This window comes from Sceloporus undulatus, chromosome 4 (genome assembly GCF_019175285.1).
Source record: "Sceloporus undulatus isolate JIND9_A2432 ecotype Alabama chromosome 4, SceUnd_v1.1, whole genome shotgun sequence".
Classification (NCBI taxonomy): domain Eukaryota; kingdom Metazoa; phylum Chordata; class Lepidosauria; order Squamata; family Phrynosomatidae; genus Sceloporus; species Sceloporus undulatus.
This window is the reverse complement of record NC_056525.1, coordinates 106391586-106413016: the sequence shown is the minus strand read 5'-3', so window position 1 is coordinate 106413016 and position 21431 is coordinate 106391586. Positions and strand designations below refer to the sequence as shown.

At 39.7% G+C, this 21431-nt stretch overlaps 1 protein-coding gene across 2 annotated transcripts in view; it reads left to right on the top strand.

Moving 5' to 3' along the window:
- The window catches only part of PALMD (palmdelphin), a 75552-nt gene that overhangs the window by 43869 nt on the left and 10252 nt on the right, over positions 1-21431 (top strand). For both annotated transcript variants that reach the window (XM_042464862.1, XM_042464861.1), the window contains exons 3-4: positions 6554-6634; positions 18666-18796. In XM_042464862.1, coding sequence (XP_042320796.1) covers positions 6554-6634; positions 18666-18796 — 212 coding nt within the window. The remainder of the gene's footprint in view (positions 1-6553; positions 6635-18665; positions 18797-21431) is intronic.

Genomic DNA, 21431 nt, shown 5'->3' with positions numbered 1-21431 from the left:
CTCCCCTCCCCACTTCAGTCCATTATAATGTGCCACAACTGATCCACTTAAATGTGTGTGGCCGGATCTGATATGGAAATAAATGTTATTGCCTGAGGAGGAGAAAAGATAATGCCCCCCCCCTTGTCATTTCTCTGTCAGAGCATCCAAAGTCAGTCAATTTAAGACATGAAGCAAAAAAAACCCTATGATCAGTTCACTCCATCCCATAACAATAACATAGTCAATTAAATAGCTTACTGTTATCATTTCATGACACATGCCCCTACCAAAGCTGCTGCCAGAAGCAGCCATCTCATATACAACACAGTATTAGGTCCAACTTTCATTAAAATGCTTGCAGGGCCCATGCATTTTTATGAGCTTATTTGCAAAGTTGAGAAGTACTCTCTACTGAAGGCAGGTTTTGAATCTGCAAACAGTACAATTATAGACCTGCTCATTGTTCTCTATATAATACTAGCAGGAACAGTGAATTACAGAGAGGGAATATCAGTACAGTAGAGCAGGCCCCTACCTCTAAAGGACTTGCAATTTAAGAGTTGGCATGAGGAAACAAAAGGAAAAGCTGGGAAAAGGCAAGTGTAAACAGGAGGTAAATGTATTTTTCTTCCATTCATGGCTTTAGGAGCTGCATTCACACTGCAGAAATAATCCGTTTTGACACCACTTTAACTGCCATGACTCCATGCTATGGAATTCTGGGAACTGTAGCTCTGCTCTAGTGCCACAACAAACTGCAATTCCCAGAATTCTATAACATGAGGCCCCAGTAGTTAAAGTCCTGTCAAACTGGATTATTTCTGCAATGGTTAAAATTGGGCCTGGAATTTCAGGGATTGTGCAAAAGAATTCACAGAAAAGGTGCTGGTTGTGGAACCTCATATGAATATTTTAAGGGAGAAGAGACTAGACTAAAATAAATATTTGAAGAGTCAGATGTGGGGAGGTGGAGGGATCTTCTTCAGATGCCCTTAGAAATATCAAGGCCATTTATGATTTGAGGTGCAAAGATGAGAGAAAGTAAGTTCATCCCACAGTAGAAAAAGAGACAAACTTCCTACTTATAGATATACCTGTAAGCATACTCATCTAGCAAATCTTCATGGAGTCTTTGCTCATTTTGATTAATGACTGGATTATTTCAAGGCTCTCTGTAGGCATTTAGGACAAAAAGAAAGCCTGAGGTTCAGAGACTGGAAGCTGGATCATGTTGAAGTCTGGATTAACTGAACCAGTTAAAACTGCTACCAGGATGTACCTCTGTAAATAAACTTTAAAAATAGAACTCACCAAAGATCAACAACACACCAGCTATCATTCTTTTCTCAAATTCGTCAGCTGTCAATGAGAAGCAGAGGGTGGATATATTGCAAAGGATCTAAACATTACAGTGACATGTGTAAATATTAGACTATCAAATTATTTACTTCCCGTGTTGTTTATATTTACCTTTGGGGGTCACATTACTCCTATCTGCAATGAATATTCTTCACAAAGTTGTAAGATGATAAGGGGAATTGGCCCTAGCCTAGCTGATAATTCCTCTGAAATTACCTCTTATCGCCCAATTGAATTCTCCTTTGTTGTTTCTCAGTGGGATGCTAGTTAATGCATAAAGAACATGCATACATTTTGAGATGAGGGAGAAAGCTGATTGGAATCAGATCAAATGGATTTGGGTTTGTTGTTCTAATTTTTGTTCAGTGAAACAAAATTATTAGACAAAAATAATATTAGAAATGCATGTCCATGAGATCTTTTTCCTTATATTGAAGCAGATGCTTGATATGTAACAACAAAAAAGAACAAAAAGGCTACTTTCTAACAGTATACTGAGATTTGTTCTCAAAATACAGTCTGTTTACATATTTGCTTTTCCTAAAGAGTAATTGGAATTGTACTTCTATTCCATGAGATAGGGTTCCATAATTCAACAGTGCATGCTCTCTCTGGTGCACTACAATTCCCAGGATTCCTGGGGAAAACCATGAGTTCTGAAGCAGTGTAAGACAAATATAGGTTTGCTGTCTAGCTAGATTCAACACAGGGAACTGGACAGGAGGACTATGTCCATGTTGGTTCTGCTAGAGTTCTCCATCAGCCATGCTATCATTCTGGGCTGCCTCTTTGTTTTGGGGCCTGGAGGCATTGTTTTACATTGGCTCCATTCCTTCATAGGCTCCATTCCTGGAGCAGCAAATCCAGAAGATGGTGCTAGCTGGGTTACTCCTGCTTGACCTCAGCAATAGGTTAAAACATTTTTATTCAGACAGGCTTTTAAAACAGAAAGTTTTTAAAGAATGAGTATTGTTTTAACTGAACAGTTGTTAAGAGCTTTGGAATTGCATTTTATTCTTTTATTGAAATTGATTTGTTTTAATACTGCCAATAGTTTAACTCTATTTTAATGCTCTCTTTTTGTATGTTTTGAATTGCATCATTCCTTTAAGTTATGAGCAACTTTGATTGCCAATTCTGGTGAAAAAACAGGACATAAACAGATATAGTAGTCGTAGTAGTAATAGTGGTAGTGATACATTCTGATAATTTCTTCCCTTCTTTTCATACCATCTTGTTTGGGATAAATTTATTCCTCTTTCTAGCAGATTAAAACAATTCCCCACTTCTAATACCTTTTTTGTGGCAATTATACCTCTTCTTGTCCAGCAAAAGTGCTTGATTATATTTGAAATAGTAATTATACCATGTTTGTTCCCTTTGTTTCTTACCACCTACATGCAGAAATAGAAACTTCAGATCTTATCGCTCATCTTTTTAAATCGGCTCCAGCCTTGTGGTTGGAGCTGGGATGCGGGATGGAGGCAGGGATTATCACTCACTAAATCACTGCCAAACTGCTAGCCACTATCAGCCTGGGTACCAGCCATGCTCTGCCAGCACTTTTTAGAAATCGGGAAGGTTCCAACTTCTAAAATGTGCTGGCGGAGCGCAGCTTGGACACGGCTAGGACCTGGGCTGATGGCAGCCAGCGGTTCGGCGGTGATTTAGTGAACAATAATCCTCACCTGCATCCCACATCCTGGCTCCAGCCTGGGAGGCTGGAGCTAGTTTTAAAAGGTGAGCGATAAGCGCCTTCATTTCATTTAATACCACACAAGCATACTAGTACTGGCACTTCTTTCTTTTTCTTAAAATTGCCAGCCTTTGTACAGTACTTCATTCCAGTTTCAAAGATGAACCAGGTAAGCTGCAGACTGGTTGCTCTAAGTTTATAAAGAGAGCAAGTGAATGAAGAATGTTAGCATCAACAAGAGAAAGAGATGGGCCTGTTGAAGCCATGCCCTCCCACTGTCCTGATTTGGCAGGGACAGTCCTAATTAAATCCTCTTTCCACTTTCTCAGCTGCCTTTTAAAATGTCCCAGTTTCTCTCTGTCTCCCACTTTCCCTCTTTGTCTTTGCCATACTTCCATTGGGGCAAACTGAAGTCAAAGTCCAAAAGTAGTTTGAACTCAACTCATCAGGGAGTGAAGAGAAGGGAGATCAGAACCTCTTCCTTCCCAGTAAGCTCAAGCAAAAGCAAACTGCTGCAGCCTCTCCTAGCTTGTGTGTGCTCCGTCATCAATAACTTTTGCCATTGTGGCCACACTCTGATGTTGCTTGGCCACTTGTGTCCCAGTTTTCATCTGTGAAATGTTGGAGGGTATGTTAAAGTGGCGAGCCCACTGTCTAGGTCTACTCCACACTCCACAATCCTGGAGCCATCATCAATTTTAGTAGTTTTTAAAATCATTTTAAAATTGGTTTTTTTGGTGGAACTTCTATATTACAGAGCTACAAAGTGCACACCAACCCCATTCCGGGCATCCACGTTGCTTTTGTTTGTTTTGTTTTTTTGCCATGGGAACTGCTCACAGTGAGTGAGTCATTTGACATGCTTGCCATAAGCACAGAATTATTCTATATGTAATCCACATTGCACCTGAAGTATATATTCAGCTGAGGCAAGCTCTTTCTCATCAGCAAAGAGCAGGAAAACATGCCACTACAAGATAGATGAATGAATGCCCTAGTCCTTCAACTTGACAAAATAGATGTGGCAACTTTCAACTAAAGGCAGATAAAATTATTCCATTTAATGACTAATACTTTCATGCTTTTGAGGTCTGCAGCCAAAGACTGGGCTGGTTATTTTTAATTAATTTGTGAACATTAGCCTTATGCAGCTCAATAGTCCCTGATCTTAGGGTAGTTCCCCCCACCTTTTCTGAACTTTCTTTTCTAGTTTTCCTTCAACACTAAATCTCCTTATTTCAACCTGCTCTTCTTTAGCTCAGGACCACCACCTCTTACAACCTTCCTTTCTTAGGCCCCACCTTATCCTCATCCTAAACTTTACCGAGAGTCTTCTTCTACCTGCCTTTTAACTAGTCCAAGTAGTTCAGTCAATGGCAGCCAGAGATTCTGGGATCAGAACTTCTTAGACAATGGTGATCTATTCCAGAAGAAGCCAGCCAAAGAAAGCCTAGGGTGTAGCCACACTGCAGAGTTAAAGCAGCTTGACACCACTTTAACTGCCATTACTCTATCCTATAGAATCCTGTGATTTATAGTGTGGTAAGGTATTCAGCTTGGTCTGTCAGAGAGCTCTGGTGCCTCACCATCTACAAATCCCAGGATGCCACAGAAGAGAGTCATGGCATTTAAAGTGATGTCAGATTGCTTTAATTCTTCAGTGTGGCTACAACCAGAGTTGTTTTTGACAACCTAACAATTGAGATAAGACCACTGGGCAGCACCACACATTCCCTTCCTACAGGGTTGGGTGGATCTGTATTGTTGACCCCCCACTCCTGTTCCTATCATCCTTCACCTCTAGGCGGGCCAGTAGAGTGAATGGGAATTAAGATTCCAACAACCATCTGGAAGACCATAGGTTTTTCACCCTTTATATTACTAGTTTAATTAACTCCTAAGGTTGAAAGAAATTACAAAACTACTTGCTCTATTTTAACTGCCTAACAGTATTTTCCTCAGATATATCCCATGAATTCATGCATACCAACAAATACAATGCTACCGCTTGACCCATAGCATGCCTAAAATGAATGAGCTCCAATAAACTGATATTGGCGGGATACAGACTGCCCAAAGCAGGCGGTCTCCCGCTGTCCTAGTTTGCTCCACGGGGAAGCCGCAGCCTCCAGACCACGGGGCTTCCCCGCGGAGCAAAAAGAACCCTTAAAAGACAGGTTCTTTATGCGGCGTGCTTGTGATGCCGCAATGCGCCAATGGTGCACTTGCTGCATCACAAATTTGCCGGGACATGCGGACACTAGGCGTCCGTCACGTCAAAATGGCGGCGCCCATATAGACAGGGCGCCGCCATTTTGATGTCCTGGCGACATACTAGGGATAGGGAGCATCTAAAAACTATGCTCCCGGGCAACCCTAGTACATTGTCAGGACGTACTAAAAGGCCCATGTAAACAGGGCCATTGTTTGGAGTGGGGAGTTGTTGCAGCTACATGCCTGCTTGATCTGAAGCAATCCACATCAAGCAAAGGCATGTGGTGGATAGTGCAGGACTGGTATTGTGCCTCTAGAGTACTACATATCCAGAGCTTCACTAATGGATTGCAGGGAGTGTGGACCACACCAGATGAAACCTCAAGAGAGGGGTGACTCCACTGCTCCCCTAACATCTGACGTTTGGCAGAAACTGGCTGTAGAGTTTGCATGCATCCCTTTCAAATACTGGAGATGTGGTGAATGGGGTGAGACTCAGCGGGAGAAGAAAGGAGAAGACTCAGGTTTTTAATTTTTTTTAATTTTATTTTTATTAAATTTAAATCTATTTAAAATATATTTTTCAGTCTTCTTTAAAAACACTCCATCTTACCATATGTTCATTTTAATAACATGAAACCATTTACATGTAAATACAGTGAGCCCTCCCCTTAGGTGGGGATCCATTCTGGATCCCTCCGCATAAGGGGAAATCAGCGTATGCTGGAGCCCCATTGGAAGTAATGGGTGCATGCCCCATTAGTTCTTCTGGAGTGCACGAGGGGCTTTTCCGGCATGGCTTTCAGCGTATGCACTGTACATTTAGGCTGTATGTATGATAGTGTAATTGTAAAAGTATACTTTTAATTTTGTTAGATATTTATGTCAGAACTACATTCAGTGATATATGGGGATTACTATTTCTGAATAACAGTACAAAAAACATTACTAAGGATTCTGTATGGCATGGTATGGGAGGAGGTCAATGGGGGCAGGGTGACAGCATGAGTTAGTGCACCAGGTGATGCCAACCCTAGTGACACCACTGCTCCATGTTATGTGTCCTGATCTAATGTGCCTTCACATTACCTGTTTTATATGAAGTAGACATGGTAGACTTATATTTCAGGATAGAGATACAATTAGTTCTAATGTCTTATTTTTGCATCCAGTGGCTAAATGCCAACTGGTTTTAACTGTAAAGGAACTAAATTTATTATCAATTCAGATTGGGGGGTTTGTTTTATTTTTTCTTAACTATTCTGTAGATGGGAATAAAAACCCCTTTTTTGTAATTTTCAGGACAAGAGGAAACTGCAAGAAGAAATCACACAGAAACGCCTTAAAGTAGAAGAAGAAAAACTAAAACATCAGCACTTGAAGGTAACTCTTGGAAATTTTCTGTTTGCCTTCCTTCTCTGGATGTTCACTGCATGAAAAGAAAAAACAAGTGTGCATGCACCTAAATAGATTTCTGTGCATTTGATGGCTGGCCATTGAGTGTTTGACACAATTGCACAGAAAAACAAAGTGGGAGGAGAAACTGACAGGAAGAAAGTGGAAGCTTGGCCTGTCTGTCAGATCTGTGTTAGTCCATTCACATATGGAGGGAATCGCTTCATGGGTATTTATTTCATATGTGCATTTGTATCTCAGATTTTGTTGAGTGTTCTCAAGATACATGTTCCACTTTTACTTCACAGGATTTTTACCTTCACAGTAATGCTATCAGATAGTTTGTCTTCACTGGCTAGAATACCCTGGACTGCCCCGAATTCCCCCTGAGTTCCCATCCTCCATTACCTGTGCTTTCTCTACAGCAACAGCAGTGGTTGCGATCCATGTTCATCACCCGGCAGCACCACTGAAGTCACAATGAGGCACCAAGGCATGTTATTGATGCTGGGCACATTGTTCTGGCCTCAGGGTGACTTGCACCCACAGCATCAGACAGCTTGCAGGGGTCACGTGGGAAGGCAACTGTCCATCATTAATAAGAATAAGAATAATAAATTTTATTTGTGTTTCCCCGCCTCTCCTATAGGATCGAACCGGGGTTACAAACTAATTAAAAACCATTACACAATCTCATAAAAACAGGATAAATAAATTCCAATATAAAATTCTACAAGCTCTATGGACAGCATACAGCAGGGTAAGGCAGGGAATCAATCGCCTCGAAAATACTATTCATTCTACAGAGGGGAAGGCTTGGCAAAAGAGAAAGGTTTTAAGTCTCTTTTTAAATGATTCCAGGGGGGTCATAAGACAGAGCTCCTCGGGAAGACTATTCGAGATCCACGGGGCTACTACAGAAAAAGCCCTCTGGTATGTAGAGACATATCTGGAAGATGGTATTTCCAACACGTTCTTCCCAGATATTCTAAGTGTGCGGGGCGGATTATATGGGGAGATGCGGTCCCTTAAGTAACTCGAGCCCAAGCCATGTAGGGCTTTATAGGTGATAAACAACACCTTGTATTGCGCTTGGAAGCGAATGGGCAGCCAGTGGAGCTCTTTCAAAATAGGTGTTGTATGGTCAAACCTGGATGCACCGGTGACCAATTGCTGCAGAGAGAGCTGAAAACCTAGAGTAAAAGGTAAATTTAGGTTAAAGGGAGGAAAGACTGGATCGGGTGTGGATGTTGTGAAGAAAATCCTCTCTCAACTTGGCCATGCATCATGTAAACAGAATGCAATGGTCCAGGGGGGAGATTCAAAGTAAATAACCCATGTAGGCAAGCCACAAGATTCAAACCTAAAATCACCCAAGGAGCTTCGTGGCCCCAGGAAGATTTGAACATCCCTGGTTGTAGTCCAATACTCTAATCACTATGCCACAAACTCTAATTCTAGCACTAAATACTAGTCCCATCTAGAGGGGATCTATTGAGTAGGCTGTTGAAATGATTTACAGAAATCAGCACTTATGTAAATCTCATTACTTCAATAACTCTTCTCTAGTTGGAACTAGCAACTAGATTTAGCCCTATGAATTTATGTGTGAATCAACCTTAGATAAATGTAAGCCTTACCTAAACAATACTGCTCAAAGTACAAGCACTATTTCATACACAAACCTCAATGTTTAGTTAACCTTTCTCAGTGTTTCCTTAACATTTAAAGGTTTCATTCTGTATTTTTCTTAGGTTTTTGTTGTTAGGTTTGCAGGTGCAATATTCACTTTACCTACTAGAAAACAATAGACTTCATTAAGAAGCACTGGACACTTCTGAAATCATGTAAACAGGCTAGTGGTGTTTAGTCATGTTGTTCTGCAATTGAAAATGAGATCATGGCCAGAAATAATTCCTTCCTAAAAGTATGGATGTCGTTTTGCCAACAGGGTGTGTTCCCTTTGGTACTGGCACTTTGCTTTATACACCATAACAATTAGACTCAAAAAGCATTGTGTGGAAGATCTTACTAACATCCTCAGGCAGCAGCTTATTTTATCTGGCAAAAACTTTCAGTCAATTAAGTTTAATGGATCTTAAATGAAAAAAAAATGTTTGGAGCCTGCTTCCCACGCATAGGAGAAGCATCTGCAGATTTTACACTTGTGTCAAACCTGCCAAGTTCCTTGGTATGGAATCCCAATTACTGATGGATCAAGTAACCAGCTTGACATGAATGGGAAGGCAGGGGAGGAAATGACTGATTCTCTACTCTCAAGCTCTGCTTTGCAAGGACAGATTGACATTTCTTATTATATTAAACATTGAACAACAAAAAGTCCATAGTGCTCAGTTGTTGAAAATACTCAAAACCATAACCATTTCCCCATACAAAAAACAAAAAAATCCCAAAACCAAATAAAAAATCTCAGCACAGTTTGTGCCCAGTCTAGGGAGTTGAATGAAATTACTTGGCTGGCAAAGTCAGTTACAAAATGCACACACTGCAGAAGTTACACAGGTGATCATCTTTAGTTTCTCCATCTTGTTCAAGCTTGAAAAATCTCCCAAAACACAAAGGGCTGGGTGACACTGCCCAAGTCTTTGGCAGGGATAACGTATGAACTATTGGGAATTAACAGGCTGCTTGGTGTATGTCACCAAATCACTCCAATTTGCAACTAACCAAACCATGGGTCTACCATCTGTGGTTTGAAGGAAGGCTATTGAAACAAAGTTTAGAATATACATACGAAACATGACAGGCCTGTTATAAGACTTTTTTCTCTTGTTTGTCCAAGGAGGATACCTGAGGATAAAACACCAACAGGCTCTTACTGGTTTGGTACATACCAATAAATAAACTACACACAGTGTTGCACACAGGAGTAATTCATCACCATGTAGGAGCAACATAGCTATGCCCAAGGAGCCAAGATTTTAAATGAGTGTGTTCACACACACCTATTGAGGGTGAATCAATTTGTCTGAACCAAATTGCTTAAGCTCCATAGCCCCTTTCAATTATTTACTATCACTCCATTGCATTTTCATTGTACACATGGCGGCAACATGGTGGCAGGACGTGCCTCTGATTTACACAGATTTGTTCAATACCTCTAAAAGAAGACACACATATGTATTTGTATGCATGGTCCAGGTGATCTGGAACTTTGATTCTTCAGGACTCCCAACTGCATAGGCAGAATGCTGTTTAACTGCAGTGGCTGCAACCTATGGATTTCCGGCGTGTGTAGTTTAAAGCTCTCTGGCTTATACTTCTAGGTACCATTTTCCTAAATTGCAGATTCCATGATTCCATAGGATAGAACCATGGCAGTTAAAGTGGAATCATTCTGTTATTATTGCATAGTGTGAAAACAACTAAAGTCTTCTGTGAATCTGTTCAGATGTCCAGTAAAACATAAATAAATTGGGAGAGGTAGACCCCGGTGTCCATGCAAATGGTTGTTTGCTGAATGTGTATATAAATAGATGATAGCATAACATTTGAAAAAGACTACCGTGTTTTTCCATTCTTGTCTACTGGCCATCATAATGTAAAAATGTTCATTGTTCAGGAGGGTTTCCCAATAGATAACCTGTGTCCCAACAAGTGCAAAAAAAGAAACATTGTCGCAGTACATACCACCATAAAGCTGTGTACCAGCGCCGATTCTAGGGTTAGGGACTGCACAGCAACTGCATGGTCCCTTACCCTAGAACATACAGATGGCGTAACAATGGTGGCGCCTGGGTAAACGGGCACTGCCATTGTTACATAAGCACCGCACAGAGTCTGCACATTGCCGCGCAGTGCTTACATGAGTGCGCCAATGCTGCACTTGTTACACCTCCCCTGCGGCTTAAAAAGAACCTGCTTTTCCCGGGTTCTTTTTCCTCCGCAGGGAAGCCATGTGGTTTGGCGGCTGCAGCTTCCCTGCAGAGGAAAGTAGGCTGCCGACAGGCCACCCTTTTCGGGCGGTCTGTCCCAGGCCATTGATTCAGTGTAGGATTTAATGTATCCATGACATACCAGGTTCGGTGAGTCCATTGGAGATTCCTTATGTATAAATGAAAAATGATTGATTGATTTTTATCAAGCTGCTGCGTTATCTTAATCCAATGAGAAGGACTTCAGTTTCTCATTCTGTTCAGTATCTGAAGGAAGGTTCTTGAAACAAAAATTTAGAATATACATACAAAACATGACTGTCCTTTATCATGTGCATTCTATTTAGGGCAAAACCAGATGAGTGTTATTTTTAATTGGCTTTATCACCCTCCATTTCTGTTGGATCCAAAATGTCATTTTCTCTTGATCATAGTCCCTCATGCTTGTTTCTTGTACCATCCAAATAGATTAACCTTTGATTCCCTATAGTCACATACGTCCTTATCCGTACTTTTTGGAAAATTACTGTCCTTCTAACAGAACCATGTCCTTTTTTCATCATATGTATTCCAGTAATTTTTAGGAAACCAACATTTTCCCTTGTTGTTGTGTTCCTTTGTTTTTTTTCTAATTTATGGTGACCCTAAGTCCAGGGCCTATAAGAGCAGGGTTCAGCCAATACATTGGTCTGGAGCCTGGAGAATCGGGGGTGTGAGTATATTTCTGATGGCCCCCTCCCTCCAAAAAAAGACCTCACAGCCCCTTTCCATTGCATTAATTTAGAAACGATAGCAAGGTGTTATAATGGCTTTTTACCAGAACCTGTGTGTTTTTCCTATGAAACGAACGGATCATTTCGCTCTGAATCCATGAATTTCACAGGGTTTTCTCAAGCATGGAATACTCAGAGGTGGTTTTGCCAGGTTCTTCTTCTGAAATATAGCCTAAAACTCCTGGTATTCATTGATGGTGTCCCATTCAAGTACCCTTACCAGTGGCAAAAATGGAGGATGGTGGGAAAAGTTAGAAACACAAAATTACAAGTAGGATGGCCAATATGTAAACACCACCGACACTCCCCACAAAAAAAGAGGCACTCAAAAATATCCCACAAACAACAGTAGTTAGTGATCCTTTGAGAAATCCTATCAGGAGAAAATGAGGTTTGCCAGCACCTTATAACGAATTCTAGCTAAATCAAAATGGGAAAAGTGAGGAGGGAATGAGGAAGAGGGATGTGCCCACAGCTATATAGTCATCATACACATCATTAGACATATTCCTGTCCCACAACAGGCCAAAAGAGAAGTGGGAGATTCATGACTGAAAAGGACATCAGGCTGTCCTGCAATAAATCCTCTTGCTGGATTTTTTCCAATGTGAGACAGCATGGGAGAGAACAGGAAAAAAGCCTACAGCACCATGTAAGATCCCATGCACCATTTCGATTGCTTTGAACCCAATGATCAGTGGTAACACTCATCTGGAGTGCTTAAACTTCCTCTGAAGTTGGTCTAAAAGTAAATCTACTATATGTATGATGTTTGCCTTCAAGTCATTTTCGACTTACGATGACTCTAAGGCTAACCTGTCACAGGGTTTTCTTAGCATGTTTCTCAGCATATTTCTACAGGCTGAGAGATTGTGACTTGCCCAAGGTCACCCACTGGGCTTTCGTGGCCAAGAGATGATTCAAACCCTGATCTCGAGTCATAGTCCAATTCTCAAACTGCTATTATACTCTAAGAATATTTAAGTAATATTTAATAATTACTAAGGGGAGTCATTTCCATCAAATTTGTAAAACCAATGGACATTTGAATTTTACTATAGCCTTCATGTAACCACTTAAAATTTAACAGCAGAGGCAGAAAAGTTAGGTTTTGAAAAGAGTCATTAGTACTACCAAGGTGAAAAAGTAGTTTGCTGCCTCTGTAGTTACATCTGGAAGAAACTCTTAACTTTTTTATTTCTTGAAAGCAACTAAAGTCATTACATTTAAAAATACTCAGGTTTACACTTGATTTTTTTTTAAAGTAGCAACTATCTACTATTAAAAATTGGACTGTTTCAATTATACAAGTTTCTGGAGTGTGCAAACAAAATATATTGTTCTCCCATCCACCTCCTCATCCCCGCAAAAACAGAGGGCAACATGTGCCAGCACTCAAACCAAACTGATAGGCTGATTCTACACTGAAGAAATAATGCAGTTTGGGACTGCTTTAACTGCCATTACTCAATTATTTTTGTTAACATACAGTATTTTTTATTAAAAATTTAACACAGGGACATAGACAAACAACACCAACCCACTTTCCCATCCCCCTCTCACCTTAAAAAAAATTCCTGCATATTCTCAATTTTCTTAAGTTATAATATTTTATAATATATTATTACTTAAATATTATTACATAAAAAATAGATATTTTAACATACCATCCAGAATGGTTTTTTTAACACTCATATTTTGCAGCTTCACCCAATCCAATAGTGAATGTTAATAGTATTATTACTGATAACTATGATTATACAATTTGTTTTATTATATAGAGATACAGAGTCCATCATACTGTTCTCAGAAAATATAATTTTAAAAAGCTGGCAGCATACATATAAAAGAAGCATAATTAGAAACTGGTGAATCGCTGTAGGAACCAGAGTATTAGTGAGCAGCTGCTCTGTATGATAAAAGAAAGGTCAAATCTACTCTTGGTTGCATGTTACAAAGCCAAAAACCAAGGATGTTGCCTTGGATCTCCCACTGACATGAAGGCATATCTCACAGTCAGGTTCCTCTGTGCCACTTTGAAGATTAGTCTCCAAACACATGAAAACATCCTTGCTTTTAATTCCCATAGCATCCATAATGAATGCAGCATGATTTGACAAGTAGCATATAACTCAGTCTGCTCTAATGGCAAAATGTGTTCTTTGTAGTGACTGTACTGTAGATGCTAGAAAGAGAGACACAAGTCTAGACACTGTCCAGTCACGAGCAAACTTCAGGTTTGCAGGAGCCAGGTCGTATTTTACTAGAGCTTCAGGATCCATCAATCATGCCTATGCATCTGTCAACCAAATTATTTGTTTTGACTACCACAACTGATAGTGTAGTGATTTGAGTGTTAGACTAGGACACTGAAGGACCAGGTTTTGAATCCCCACTCAGCCATGGATACCCACTGGGTGCCCTTGGGCAAGTCTCACTCTCTCAGCCTCAGAGGAAGATGGGCAAAACCCCTCTGGACAAATTCTGCCAAGCAAACTTAATTATAGTGTTGCCTTCGGGTCACCATAAGTCAGAAATGACTTGAAGGCACACAAGAACAACAATCACGACTGTACTAAACAATGAATTCTATACCAAACACACTCAGGGTTTTCCCTCAAGCCTAACTGGGATCAAACAGTATGATTTGGGGCCAGACTAGATTGTTTTGTTACTGTCATTGTTAAGTGATTGGGAGACATGAATCCTTGCTGACCTTTGGTAAATCGCCAAAACATCTAGAAGCAGATTTTTCATTAGAGATCTGCAGAAGGGACCCTGCTGCATTCAAGGGAAGCCCTATTGTGTCTTGTATAGTCATCAGCCAAGGGGTCTAAGATCTCTTCCACAATGCAAAATTATAGCATTTTGATACCAGTTGAACTGCCAGCACTACATCTTATGGAATCCTGGGATTTGTAGTTTTATGAGGCATTTAGAATTCTCTGCCCAAGAGCTCTACCATCTCACCAGACTACAAATCCCAAGATCCCATAAGAAGCAGCCATGGCAGTTGAAGTGGTATTAAAATGCTATAATTGTGAAGCATGGAAGAGACCTATGTTGGTAAGTAACCAAGAAAGAACTTTTTCTGTAGTAGCACCATGACAGTAGAACTCCCTCCAAAAAAAAAAGGCTAGCTAAATCTTTGTTGGCTTTCCCATGGGCAGCCAAAATAATATTATTTTGTATATAACTATGTTATAGTGTGTAACTATAATGTAACTATATTATTTCATTTTCCCCCCAAAAATGGTTTGGCTATTGGCTTTTAAAATTGGCTTCTTAAAATTGAATTCTGTTTCTTTTTAAAGAATGTTTTTTGTCTTCTAATTGTTCATCATTTTGAAAACCCTGGTGGGCAGAGAGATAAATAAGAATAATAAATGCATTTATAAATTATCCAGGACTGTTATCATCCATGGTATAGCATTCTTCCAATGAAAAAATTGTAAAGAATTTGAATGGGGGGGGGGGATAATTTGTAACCAAATTCTCAATGCCAAAATGGTCACCAGGAAAGTGATAATCTGATTATCAATAAATGCAAATACAATAAAAGTCTGTTACGAACAACATGTTTAAATGTTCTACTGTCTCTTCCCCCACCATGGCTCCGGTTTGACAGCTTCAGCCCTTCATAGCTAGTTTCTTCCTGTGTATGAATAAAAGCTGGAATTCTTGTTGCCATGTAATTGCTAGGGAATCGATTTCTTCACACCTTAAGAGCAGCTCAGGGATGCCTGGTTGCCTAGCAAATGCAGCGCACTTGTCTTTTACAAAATGGTAACTTTTCCAGCACTGAACCTCCAGCAGAAATGAAGTGTCCTTGCCAAGTAAATGGAAGGATGCCACCAGGTCAAAAGAGAGACAGCATCACAATAATAGGTTGTGCCTGGGAGAATGTGAAAAAGAGGACTTCAGAACAGGATTCATGGGACATATTGATCATATTAATAGATTAATGATAACAATGAAAGAAAATATTGAGAAGAATAAGATAGAATAAAATAAAAAGCAAACAATTAAAAAAGTAAACAAGCTAAAATGAAAATTAAAAAATCTTAAATAGATAGAATAATGAGGGGAAAGGGGATATTATGGATGAATGAAATGTTAATGAGAAATGCTGATAAAACCTGATAGGTCAATATAAGCAACAATGAAATATGTAAAATAATTATTTTTATTGTTGTATTTGTTGGTATGTTTGTTGTTTTATAAAATTTATATGGTTTGCATGTTGTTTTTATGTTAATAAAAAGTTATTTTAAAAAAAGAAAGGAAGCGCAGGACCACCTTCTGGATCCGGATCACCATGCATAAGGATGGGAGATTTAATTATTCCATCCCCAAATCCTTCCTTCTTGAAATCCAGCCACAGCTAGGAAAGTTCCCAATCTCTTTTGCACAACAGATCTGGTTTTGTATGTATGTGTAATGTAAGAATGCTCACATGTATGAGATTATGAAGCTTTAGGAGTACTGTGTATCAGTTATGGTGCAAGAAGTTGCAGAGTATATTTTTAAATTCCTCTGATTTACGTTGGCTGTACCCTTTTCTTCCCTGTTCCACACATACAGGAAATGTGGATTTGATGTACTGTATATTCCATCACTTTACAACAGAGAATATTACTGGGACATCAGTAGAAGAACTCGTTTAGAACCTTAAAAGAGCCTTGTAGACATTCATCCCATAAATGTTCATTAAAATATGATATCTCCAGTGTTTTCTATGTGCCAAGCCTCAAGCACGTTTTACTTCTGATCATGGAATGGTTGGTTGCCAATGAAGCTTTATGGGAATCTTTTGCTTCTGGCCAGCTCACAGGCCTACAGGCATCCCAGACATGTTCAGGGTCTTGATGACAGTAGTTCATGCTACAGCCTTATTACCAACTATTGGGTGGAATATGAACCCCAAAAGGCAGTGGCAACATTCCATCATTGAAGCCATTCTGAAAGGCTTATCACAGCATTCTATTAGTTGCCTCTATTTGGTATAATATACCACAAGCTGCTTTATCATTTAAGAAGCCAGTATGTAAAGGAGTAGTGGGGAACCTTTGGCCCTCCTGATATTTCAGATGACAACTCCATAGTCCATAACCACTGGTCATGCACTCTGGGGCTTCTAGAAGTTAATGTCAGAAATGACCAAAGGGTTCCTCATACTCACATAAGGGTTCCATCTAAGAGCTGCATTCTGTAGTGCTGTCTTCCCTACCCTTGAGCCCTTCAGATATGTTGAATTACTACTCCCATCAATCCCAGTCAGCATGATTGTTATGCACATGTGATTGTTTTCTATTGACTGTATCAGCAAGTAATAATTTCCATGTGTGAATAAGCAATTACAGATTAGTTGCAACAACTCATGGGGTTGCCAACTCAAATACAGCACTTTTCTCCAGCATTCAACTTAGAAGCATCATGAGATGAATGATCTAAAGATATGGAGCATATAGGAAACCTTCACTTGCTGTGTGTGCTATATGAACTCCAAAAGCATTCTTTTTCCCCCATGGAGAAATCCCCAGCTCCTTTGTTTGCATGTCCTTTCTTGCCCTTCTTGCTGTCATCATCACCATAATCATTAGTTGCTATTGTTTCAGGCACACTGAAGGAAGAGCTTTCTAATTTCATCATGGCTGGGATGTTATCAAATCATTTCATGTCAGAATTTGCAAAGGTCAAATGCCACAGGCATCTGTAGTCAAGCTGGAGACTGCAACGACAAGCAAAGGGTTTAATCCCCATTCTAAATATCCCCCCACCACACACACACAAGGTGTGGGAATCATGTGGTTATCCAGATGTTGTTGGACTGCAACTCCTGTCAGCCCTAGCCAGTGGAATTAATATTATGTAAATCCAATCATTCATTCCCTGAGAAGGAAGAAAATATCACATGAACTAGTTTATGATGTCATTAAGCAGCCAGAATGCTGTCGTTGCAGATGACGCTGAGTGATACCGCTCAACCAGCAAGCTTATCACACCATGCCAGGTTATACCATTTGAAAACTGCTGCACTTGTACTAGAAATGATTGTTGACAATGTTATCACACCTTTGCCACATTTGCACTGTAATAGTGTGATCTGCATCTTCCCCCCCCCCCAACTACACTAATGCCATTATCACCACCCCATTTGCCCTGCCTTGTGCTTCATAATGGATTTGCCTCATTATATATACATACACATGCACATGCATATGCACACTTATATGTAATAATGCAATTATTGCATGATGTCACTATGGCACATTCATCACAGACCAAATTTCTAATGGGCAGAGGTATCACAGGGAGAGAAATGGACCACCATTTTTGATATCTCTCATCTGTGAAAAACAAAAGTGCTTATTGCACTTGTCAGTTGTTTCAGGTTATCCTGTTCAAAACTCCTTCACTCATACTCACTAAGCTGTAATAACACTATAAGAGCACAATGTCATTAAAGGGCACCCAAAAGTGCCTAGATCTTAAATCACGGGAGACAACACAGAAAGGGAAATGGACCACACACACACACGCGCGCACACACACACACACTATTTTTATATTTTTCTCCTGTGAGAAACAAAAGTGTTTCTCACATTTGTCAGTTGTTTCAGACTGAGTGTTCAAAAACTGCTTCATCTATACTCTTTAAACCATAATAACTCTATTATGGCATGACATAAAACAGCAAACTGTGTGTGTGTGTGTGTGTGTGTGTGTGTAAATAGAAACAATCTGAGAAGTGTTTGAAGAGCATAAAACTTCAAAAACACAGCTATTCTCTTGGGAAATCATGTCCCCCCTGCCCAAGCAACAGAAGTCTTCTTTGGAATCCCCAAGGGAGGGCAAACTAGATAACATCCACTAACTCAGTGGTTCTCAACCTTTGGGCCTGCAGATGTTTTGGACTTCAATTCTCAGAAATCCCAAACAGTATGTTCATTTACAAGAATTCTGGGAGTTGAAGTCTTAAAAATCTAGAGGACCAAAGGTTGAAAACCACTGCAACTGATCATTCTAAAAATGACTCAAACTGCACTCAAACTACCTACTGAATCATAGTGGAAAAGGGGGTCATTAACAGGATTATTTCTAGCATGAAAAACATTACATTCCCAACAACTGTACAGCACAAAAGCACTAGGAGAGCCACAAAGTTGTGCAATAAGGCTGAGACAAAAGTAAGAGTAAACCATTGCCATGATGGTATAAGGATGTGAGGTGATAAGGTTTGAAGTCAGCATGAAGCAACTTTATAGCTCACATTAGAATTTGCATTTTAAATGCAATGAAAGAAATGGCTGATGGGTTGTTGTTGTTTTTATCTGTATGTATGTATAGAAAAAAGCTCTGCGTGAAAAATGGCTCTGGGATGGATTAAATACATTTACTCCAAAAGAACAGGAAGAAATGCAAAACCAGAGTCGAGAGGATCAACAACGGATGAGTGAGCTGGAACAAAATATCCTGAGGTACAACACAAATTCTTCTTCGTAGTGCTATAGCATTAAAAGCTTTGTTATCATATCGATTTTCTGTTTGTAACAGGGGGATTAATGTCTCTGAAACCAGCTTTTATTTTGGTGTTTCAATACTACAGCTCATAAAAAAACATTTTAAAAAAATTCAGAAAGATCAGTATATCCTGTAGAAAGTTGTATCTTCTGATTTCCCAGACATTGCTGATTCTCACATGCAAATAACTTGCTGATGCCAATCAGTGTCGACAATACAAAACTCAGTGTACCTGATTCTATATGAGGAAGTTTCCTATGTTTTTTATGAAATTTGGGACAGAACTTGACTTTTTAATATTCTAACGTCCTGCTGACAGTTATAAAAAGAAGGAAACAAAGGTCCAAAACACACTGCAGAAATAATCCAGTTTGAGGCTGCTTTAAACTGCCCTGGCTCAATGCTAGGAAATTCTAGGAACTGTAGTTTTGTGAGACATTTAGCCTTCTCTGTCAGAGAGCTCTGATGTCACAATAAACTACAATTCCCAGGATTCCCTAGCACTGAGCCAGGGCAGGTAAATCAGTCTCAAAGTGGATTATATCTTCAGTATGTTTTGGACCATAGCGTCCAGAGCTGTTACAACGTATTAGACATCCCTTCTGTTGCAATATTCTATTTTAGTATAAACACCACCATTGTAAAGAGTTGACATTCATATCTGAAGCAATCATTTGAATTTAAGAGTTTAAATTTCTTTTTACCAATCAGGTTTTCTTCTGAAAAGTGTGGCTAACTAGAACAGCAATTTTTTACTATGTCCCCCTTCAACCTAAATTTAAGAATTTGGTCAATGTTCTTTAAATACTCAGTGTCAGAAGTCCCATAATCACCTCATAAGCAACACAGGTCTCTCAGCAACCATGGAAATAGGCTTCCTACATGCTGGGAGTAGGAAGGATTAGCATCACAATAAACCCCTGTAATGTTACCAAGGCACGCACAGCAGCACCTGTTGAAATCCTCAGTGGTCTCATTAAAACTTCCTCTACATGTCCTTTAGAAGAGAATTAGTTAGAAGCCAAATCATGACAAGCATCAGATCAGAGGCCATCAATGCTAAAAACAACATTTGGTCAACACCAGTGTCATTCCTTACACAATAAAATAGCAAATATATGTTCTCTCTCATGCATATGTAAACAGATAAAACTTTGCAGACGTTTGTTGTCAGTGCCTTTGTATAATTTGTGCTTTACTTATTTTCATACATTCCATTTTTTTCTATGTACATATTAAGCCCTTGCTGAAGGACACAATGAAGGAGAGGACATGGTCCCTCTCTTCCCCCAGGGACAGGCAACAGGGTGTCTGCTTTGCACAGTTCTCATAAGCCCCAGTTAACCTAGTAGATAGCTAGTCCAAAACATTTGGAGGACACCAGGTAACCTGCCCTGCGGTACTTTTTCCGCCTTCCACCTCTACCTCTGCAAAATGGAAGCCTGGCTCATTATTAATTTTTAAAATACAGTTACACCAGTTAATTGTTTCCCTGCTCTTTCTCTTTTTTTGGTCACCTTTCCTGTACCAAATCTTTATCTTTTCCAGAAGGGTTCAGTTTAGATTAATACTCAGAAATGTATCTTATCTTTTTTTTTTAATAGCTGCCAATGGATCCCCAACGTAACGTCCTCAATATAAAAATCAGAAAGGCTACCTGCCAAGAAACATTCACTTCATTCCTGGCTAGAGATTATATGTTAAATAAGATGTTATGCAAGGGTACAGAGACGGGCAAAGAACACCTTACTTTTATCATGTTGTGTCCAATATTAGAACATTTTCAATAAGGCAATACTTACTAGCGCTAATTCTGCAGTGGAATTTGGTCACCAGTGATGGTGAGAATAGTTTTTTTTTCCTATCTAAGAGTGCATCTACACTGTAGAAAAAATGCAGTTTTACACCATTTTAACTGCCATGGTTCATCCTATAGAATCCTGGGATTTGTAGTTTTGTGAGGCACCAGCACTCTTTGGCAAAGAAGGCTGAAGACCTTGTAACACTGCAAAGCACAAGATTCCATAGGATGGAGCTACAACACTGAAAGTGGTGTCAAACTGCATTATTTCTACCATATAGATGCACCCTAAGCAGCAATCCAATTATCCATTTTGGCAGCTAAAAACATGTGTTCATGCCCTAGCTAAATAAAAGGAATTCCATCCCTTCCAAGAGACCACACTGGAAGAAATAAGTTCTTTGTAGTATTGAATTTTTAATACAGTTGAAACACAATCAAAGAACACTGTATGAAACAGAAAATGGAAAAGATTTCCATTTCAACCCACTCCACCTCCACCCTAATTCCTCATTGCATTGAGGTTTTAACAGGCCACTGCAGGGAGTGAGTGGACCGAAACTTATGTCAGCAGTTGTCAGTGGCTGTGAGGGACTCCTGTGTCAATGAAGTGGTGAATCTACTTCACATTTCAGGAACTATATTCCTGAAAATATGATCTTGGATAGTTCCTTTAAAACGCAAAGCAGATTCATTTCCCCACTGACATTAGGGCTACCAGCAGCCACTGGCAATTGCTTAATGATACTCCATTCTTTATTATATCTGAATATTTCTTCATCAAAGGCTGC